Genomic DNA, 8,190 nt, shown 5'->3' with positions numbered 1-8,190 from the left:
GGTCTGGCGGTGACGTATACTCTATCACCGAGGGCGAGCTGTTTTATCCTTGCCCTTGGTCTGTTTGTGTACCTCTCAACTGTTGCAGCTTCGATGAACTTTTGGCATCTATCAAAACATGAGTTGGCCAATGCCATTGTTTCAGCTGCAAAATTCTCAGTATTGTACCAAGGGGCGCTTGGCTTGATGAATTCAGTCATCGGTAAAATAGGGTCACGGTAAAAAAAAAAAAGGAAATGCGGGGAATCTCGCAGTCCCATTCACCCTCTCAACTATTCCGTTGCTCGACGGGTGATATGGCGTTATTTTATTATGCTTGATATTCGCCATTTCCAACATTTCGTACATGAATTCTCCTCCCCCGTCTGAGATCAAGATGCGGGTTAGTACATCATCTACTGTATGTACTTCGCACCGCCTAAAGTGGTGGTTAAGGGTCATGAAACTGTCTGAGCGGAGCTGGGAGATTATATGCGGGCTTACGAGTAATGCAGATTTTGCATGTCTTTACATATGTCTTTATATCCTACGACATCTTAGGCCAAATAGCGAACATTTGAAGCCGGTCCAGAGTGACTTGGAGTCCGCCATGACCTGCCATAAGAAGCCAATGAGCAATAGGTAAGGCTGCTGCCTTTGCTCCTTCAGGGCATACTAGGCGAGGTCTTCCAACTGGTATGCATTCCTGCGTGAGTGATATAGGAGTCCGTCCGGGAGGAGACGAAACTCCTTGATCGGCACTCTCAAGCGTGGGACCCTTGGCTCCACTGTCGTGTCCCCCTTAAGATAATCTTTAATCTGACTCTAATCAGGGTGCTTATCCTGCTCCATCCGGATCGCTAGTTGGTTCCATGTGACGGTGTCCTCCTCAGTGTTTGAGTCTCTTTGGCTACCCGTGGTTATGGCCGACACTATGAAATCATCTATAGGGTGGTCTGCTCCCCGTATCCTAGAGAGCGCGTCGGCGACGATGTTCAGTCTCCCTGGGATATAGTTGACTTCAAGATCGAGGTCGGCGATCGCCATTTACCACCGGAGGATCCGAGTGTTGGTGCCCTTAGCAGTGATCGCTTAATAGTCTAACCAGATATCCCATGATTAGAGGGCGATTTATCGTGAGACTAGACCACTGTTAACACTTCTCTCTCAATGGCACTGTACCGTCTCTCGTGCTCATTAAGAGTGCGACTGAAATAGGAAAGTGGGCGTCTCCTACCTCCCTCGTCCTCTTGCTGAAGCACGCCCCCAATCGCCGAAGCGCTGGCGTCAGTGGTGAGCAAGAAAGGTTTCGCAAAATTGGGGTAAGGGAGGACCACCGTGGAGGACAAATGGGATTTGAGGGACTCAAATGCATGTACCTGAGCAGGCGTCCATGGACCAAACTCACGATCCTTGTGCTTCCTAGCTACGTCACCCTTCGTCATATCCACCAGAGGCAGCGAAATCTCGGCAAAGTTTGGGATAAATTTCCTGTAATATCCCGCTAATCCCAAGAAGGAAAGCAGCTCTTTCTGACGCGCTGGCTGTGGGAAAGTTTTGATGGCTCGGACCTTCTCTGGTTGAGGCTTTATCCCCTCCTGGGATATTACATGCCCTAGGTAGGCGACCTCCTTCTGGAAGAAATGACATTTCTCCAGCCTCAAAGAGAGACTCGCCTCTTGCAACCTCTGAAGGACATCCTCAAGGTTCTTGAGGTGGTCGTCCCAAGATGTTCCCAGAACAATAATATCGTCCATGTACACCATCGCACTAACTCCTAACAGCCCCGTCAGCACCTGGTTCATCACCCTTTGAAAACAGGATGGAGCGTCTTTTAACCCAAAAGGAAGAGACGTAAACTCGTAGTGACCCTCGGGCGTCGAGAACGCCGTTTTCTCGCAGCTGCTCTCCACCAGCGGGATTTGGAGATATCCCTGCTTAAGATCTAACAGTGAGAATATGACACTGGTGCCGAGACTCCGCAACATCGAGTCGATATGGGGAAGAGGGAACCTATCATCAACCACGTGATGATTTAGCGCTCGAAAATCGAGACACAGGCGAATGGACTTATCCTTCTTTACAACTGGAACGACAGGAGCATTGTAAGGGGAACGGGATGGGCGGATGATCCCCTTACGAAGCATATCCCCAATCTGTTCTCGTATATCTTCCCTGTATTGCTCAGGAATGGGGTAGGATTTGCGGTATACCGGCGGTCCAATGGTCCTAATCTCATGGAAGAAGTGAGGCGTCACGGTAAGTGGATCCCCTGGTAAGGCAAAAACATTGCCATATTTGACCACCAAAGCGGTCAAAGCTAGACTTTCCCTGCTATTTATATTTGGGAAAAATTTCCTTCCTTCCTGTCGTAGCTTACCATCGCGTGAGCTATCCACTTCCCTGTACGCCTGCACCGTTCCCACTGATACGTTAGTTCAGAAATTGGACTTTGCACCAGGCCTTACCATCATCCGTCCTGAACAGCTCTACTACTTCCTGGCCGAGCAGGCTAACACCTTCGGCGTATGTCCGTGGCGTGAATAGCGCCGAGACGGCCTGACCCGCGGGAGCGAGCTTGTCCGCCCTCTCTAATACTGGTCCCAATGTTCCGCCCGAGAAACCTGGCACCCAATGAGCCTCGATGGTTTTACCCTGAAACGTGGCTGCTTCACTTACCCCCTGATGACTCTGGGTTTCCTCACACAAGGTGAGCATTGGTGATGTGTGATTAGCCGTCCCTGCAAAGATTACCGGAATATCCTTGCCTTCGACTTTGAATGTTAATGGACGGAATGTTAAAGTCACCTTGTGCGCAGCGAGGAAGTCAATTCCCAAAATCAACTTAGCAGGAAGTCCCTCAGCAGGGATTATGAAGAAGGAATGTTCAAACTGGAAACCCGCTAGACCAAACCTAACGGTAACCTTGCCAAGATTAGGCAGCTCTGAACCATCGGCCACTATAATTCTAATTTCACCCCCTTGGGAGCCTTTCGTGGTAACAGGCAGGATGCTCTTATGAATAAGAGACACCGCCGCTCCCGTGTCAAGGAGAGCGCAAACGGACTGAGTAGCGTTTGGCTCGAACAATGTAACCGCCACCATGGCCAAACCTCCTCCAGCACCATGGGGGCTGGAGAAGTCGACGTGGACAATTTCCACGGGCGTCTCCTGCTCGACAGTTACCTTGGGGCGGACTTCCTGCTGCGCGGGAAGTTTTTTGACATGCCACTCTCGGCGAAACCCAACTGGCCATCATGACCGACACTGGTGTTAGCCTTCCTTACCCGACCTGCTCCTCCGCAGGTCTGGCAACACGTGCTTGTGTGACCACGTGGGCTAAAATAGCAAGATTCGGTCGAGTGGCCCACTTTCCTGCAATAGGTGCAGTAAGGGCGCCACCTATTTTGAGTACCACGGGCACGGTTTCGCTTCCACGTATTCCTATGTCCCCCGCGCCTCAGTCTCTCGCGAATGAAGAGGATGCGGCTCTGACTCTCGCGAATGGCGAGGCGAGGAAGAGTGTGGGACCCTGTGTAATGTAGAGATAGGATACGATGGCGTGGGTGGTTGTGAACCAGCACCCGTAGCCGGGTGTGGTTGCGAAGCGGCGCCCGTGGCTGGGTATAAAGCCATGCGCAAGTCCTCACCGCCCGCATACACAGTTTCCACATTTAAACTGTATTGGTGTACATAATCAATGGCTGCATGGAGGACACCTATGATAGATGACTCCTGTACACGAGTGAGGGTGCTTGCAAACTGCGCAGGCATTGCCCGCTTAAGCCTAGTAACAACCGCAAAAACGGCATGGTCCTCCCGTTCCGGGTGGTAAACGGCATAGGACGCGACCATGTCAGCCAGCCTAAGTGCAAACGACGTAAGCGTCTCGGATGGTTTCATCGCAGCCTCAGCTAGCCAGTTGGCAATCGAATACGCCGAAGTGGGCGAATAAAAAAAAAAAGTTGCTAAAGGAGAGCTTAAAAGCCTGCCAGTCATTAGGATGCCTACCCTGGCCAGACGAGCGGCAAGACCTAGAATGACCTCTCTCCCGAGCGGGTCGCGTCGGATGCTAGCCGGCTTCCTGCTATGCGCGCTGTCCAATCACCCCTTAGACCTACAATCACGTGACCTCGTAAGGGGCGGAGTTAACCTGGAACAAAGGCGCGTCCCTGGGAAGCTTTGGCGTGCCCAAGCCAAGCCAGGCCTTTGTGTACGGTACGCGCTAAAACCAAACTTGCCACATTATCCTTGTGTCTTCTATCATATTTTTGTGTTCTCTCTCTTTCCACGAAGCCGTTTTAGGAGGCACATATATCTCTAAATTCAATTTTGCTATCCTCCTGAACCTTTTTCCAACCACTTACCTCTTTTGCTATGGACTCTTTATTCTCTTTAATTCCTCATTCTCATCCTTTGCTTCATATAAGTGGCGTTTTGATTCTTCTATTTCTTTATTTAGGTTATGGTTCTCCTTCTTAGTTCCAATTTATTAACTCCTTGTGCAATGTGTGCAAGTTGGCTAAACCTAACCTCCCATGATTCGTTTATGTTAGTTTTTCCTCTAGACTGGCTAATCGGGGGAGGTTGTCATCTCCTCCCTCATTACATCCATAGAAATTATTATCTCCACTTTCTATTGCGCTGCTCAACCACTTACCTCTTCTGCTATGGACTCTTTATTATTCCTCTTTAATTCCTCATTCTCATCCTTTGCTTCATTTAACTGGCGTTTTGATTCTTCTATTTCTTTATTTAGGTTTTGGTTCTCCTTCTTTAGTTCCAATTTATTAACTCCTTGTGCAATGTGTGCAAGTTGGCTAAACCTAACCTCCCATGATTCGTTTATGTTAGTTTTTCTTCTAGACTTGCAAATCGGGGGAGGTTGTCATCTCCCTCGTTAAATCCATAGAAATAATTGTCTCCACTTTTTATTGCACTGCTCTCATCTATATTTCTAATTTCAATGCCTTTCTTTGACTTCAGCTCTGTCGTCTGCACATCTCTTGTTTACATTCCTTCTGACATCCAGGGACCGTTTGTCCATTTCCTCATTTTCTTCCATTTCCTCTATAATCCCACCCCTTTTCCTTTTTCTTTACCTGTCCACAACACCATGAGCTTTCCCCTTCCCTACTAATACAACACAGGTACTCCCTCGTTGAAATCCACGAAAATTTATGTTTTTTCCGGAGTTCCAATCTTCGCCGTCAATCCGACGATCGTGTGTGTGTGTGTTCTGGCACTGTATTATCACTGCAAATGTAATGGTAGTGTAGTGACACTGTATTAACACTTTATTGGCACTGTATAGGTACTAAATTGGTACTGTATTGGGGATGTATTGACACTGACTTGACATCGTAGCACGGCCTTCCCCTTCGAGGCATACTGCCCGAGTTGTCCTTAAGTCCTTGTAGCACTGAACTCTCTTGCCATTAGGGCATCACACTCTAGCTCACCTTTGCGCTGTTGTGACACCCTGGCCTGCCCATGTGACACCCTGGTCTGCCCACGTGACGCCCTGGCCTGCCCACGTGACGACCTGGCCTTTCCACATGACGCCCTGGCCTGCCCACATGACGACCTGGCCTGCTCACGTGACGCCCTGACCTGTCCACGAGACATCCTGCCCAGAGACCACGTGAGGCTCTGACCTGCCCATGTGACGATCACGCATTGTGAGACCTAGATAGACAGACAGATACAGATAAATGTATTATTTATGTGCACAATAAGGTTGGAGGAGAGGAGTTATTACATGGAGGGGAAGTCTCATTACATGAAAACTTCTGATGAACTCTCTGGGGTAACCTCTCTTCTTGGTCGATTTTTAAGTGAACCACTACAACCTTCTTGTGGCTCCCTTGGTACCTGTCTCACCAAAAGTCTGTGCAGAGACACTTGCTTTTTACTTGCATTTTGAAATCTCCAAGAGAACAACAAAATTGAATTTAGAGATATAGTAACACAACAGATGAAAGAACAAACTAAGGACACAGTTATTAAAGTGATGAGGGAGAAGGAGAATATAATAAAAGACTTAGCAGATAAAAAGAAATGTATGATTATATTAGGGATGGAAGAGAAGCATAATCCAAATAGGACAAGAGTAAAAGAGAAGGAAAAAGTAAACAAGATATAAGAAAGAGTTCAAGAGGATGTACAAGAAATAAGGAAAGAAATAGAAGAAATATATATAATAGGGAAATACAATACAGATAAGACCAGACCAATTAAGGTTAAATTTAGGTCACAAACAACAGCAGAGAATATCTTAGCAAAAACAGGGAAACTAGCAAAAAGTGATCTATATAAGCAGGTCTGCATAAAAAGAGAGATGAATAAAGAGGAAAGAGAGGGTGAGAAAAAAAACTAGAAGCTAAGAGAAAAAAACGAGAACAGAACAGATTCAAAGAGAAATTCTATTGGAGAGTAGTGGATATGAAAGTGAGGAAATGATTCATAGCAGAGAAAAACGGAAGGGAAACAAAAAAACACGATGGAAGTAGCAGAAAATTAAAAATGTCTTACACAAATATAAATGGCTTAATAACAGGCTTAAATGAACTGAATGATTATCTGAAGGAAAAAGAACCGGACATAATGGGAATTGTAGAGACAAAATTAAAAGGTCCACTACCATCCAACAGTTTAGGACAAGGTGTATATAATTATTGGATTAGAAACAGAGAAGTAAAACAAGGGGGTGAAGTTGTGTTCCTGACTAAGAAGGTGAAGTTATGTTTCTGACTAAGAAAGATATAAATGTGAGGAATCTTACATATGAAAATAATAGAGTGGAAATGATCATGATGGAAATAGAGGACATGGATGGGAAGAGCAGGAAGTTTGTGGTAAATTATGTGCCTCCTAAAACGGCTTCGTGGGAAGAGAGAGAACACAAGAACATGCTAGAAGACACAAGGATAACACTAAATAAGATAATGGATGATAGAGGAATGATAATTGTAATGGGTGACTTTAATTGTAAAGAAATCTGCTGGGAAGAGGTGACAGTGAAGGGTGGAGACAACCTATGGAGAAATGTACTACTTGATATGATGCAATGGTTACAAGAGAATACAATAATCACATCAGAACCTGAAATAGTGGACAAGATTGAATATAGAACACCACTAAGTAAAAGTGACTACATATTGGTTGAACTGGAACTAAATGAGGAAAAATGCACAGAAAAAAAATGAACAATATAGAAAGGGAAGATTGATGTATGGATTTTTTTTTCTTCATAAAATAAGAGAATTCTTTCAAAAAGCAGACTGGGAAAGGATACACAAGGAGGAAACAACAGTAGAAGAGAAATGGAATATTTTGACAAAAATTTATAAAGGAGTGGAAAAGTATGTTCTAAGACAAAAGCAAGAAAAAGGATATGTAAAGTATTGGTACAACAAAAAATGTAGGGAGTTAAAAGACAAAAGGGATAAAGCTTAGATATAATGAAAAAAAAAACTGAAAATGGAAAATATATACTAGTTATAGAAATGAATATGTACAAGTGCGCAGAGAAGAAAAGATAAAATACAAAAAATATTTTATGGAAAAATGTAAAGATCAACCAAAACAATTGACAGATTTGTAAACAACAAACAGAAAACAAACAAGAATTAGAGAAACTACAACAAAGAGGAGCTGAATACACAGAGGAAATAGAAATGGCAGAAATTGTGAACAAGCATTTTAAATCGGTGTTTACGAGAGAGAACATACAATCTAGAGATGTCGAGTGGGAGAAGAAAGTACCCCCTATGAAAGAGATAGAAGTAACAAGGACAGAAATAAAGAATCACTTGAGTAATCTTGATGTCAGAAAATCGCATGGACCAGATGAAATGGCAAACTGGATTTTGAGAGAATGCAGGAATTATCTAACAGACAAAATACATAGTGTGATAAGCAGTTCATTGAAAGAAGGAAAAGATCCAGAAGATTGGAAAAGAGCTAATATAGTACCAATATATAAAGGGGGAAACATGGAAAACCCTACTAACTGTAGACCAGTCTCTCTTACAAGTATGATAGCTAAAATTTGTGAAAGAATGATCAAAAGTAGATGGGTATGGCATTTAAAAGAAACAATGTACTAAATCCAAGGCAATTTGGACTTAGACAAGGACGATCATGCGTCACAAACTTAATGCGTTTCTATTCAAGGCTAATAGATGTAATACAAGAAAGAGATGAATG

At 44.6% G+C, this 8,190-nt stretch overlaps 1 protein-coding gene across 1 annotated transcript; it reads right to left on the bottom strand.

Moving 5' to 3' along the window:
• Positions 1–1,121: 1,121 nt before the first annotated feature.
• LOC143029735 (uncharacterized) lies at positions 1,122–3,882 on the bottom strand. Its single transcript, XM_076192615.1, has 4 exons — positions 3,564–3,882; positions 3,267–3,511; positions 2,448–3,183; positions 1,122–2,251 (listed from the first exon to the last, which is right to left on the bottom strand). Exons 1-4 carry the CDS (start codon positions 3,880–3,882, stop codon positions 1,122–1,124), a joined length of 2,430 nt encoding a protein of 809 aa, XP_076048730.1.
• Between the last annotated feature and the right edge of the window lie 4,308 nt (positions 3,883–8,190).

The sequence above is a fragment of the Oratosquilla oratoria genome, chromosome 1 (assembly GCF_046742065.1).
Source record: "Oratosquilla oratoria isolate Oo_2021 chromosome 1, ASM4674206v1, whole genome shotgun sequence".
NCBI classification, from domain to species: Eukaryota; Metazoa; Arthropoda; class Malacostraca; order Stomatopoda; family Squillidae; genus Oratosquilla; species Oratosquilla oratoria.
The sequence above is the reverse complement of the archived record's forward strand: the minus strand, read 5'-3'. Positions and strand labels throughout refer to the sequence as shown.

Excerpts from the sequence above, each read along its gene's own strand:
- LOC143029735 (XM_076192615.1), bottom strand. The coding sequence starts at position 3,882 with ATGAAACCATCCGAGACGCTTACGTCGTTTGCACTTAGGCTGGCTGAC. Across the intron at positions 3,512-3,563 it reads GCAACCACACCCGGCTACGG|GGTCCCACACTCTTCCTCGC; the intron begins GTGCTGGTTCAC and ends TACATTACACAG. Across the intron at positions 2,252-2,447 it reads GCTGTTCAGGACGGATGATG|GGGATCCACTTACCGTGACG; the intron begins GTAAGGCCTGGT and ends TTGCCTTACCAG.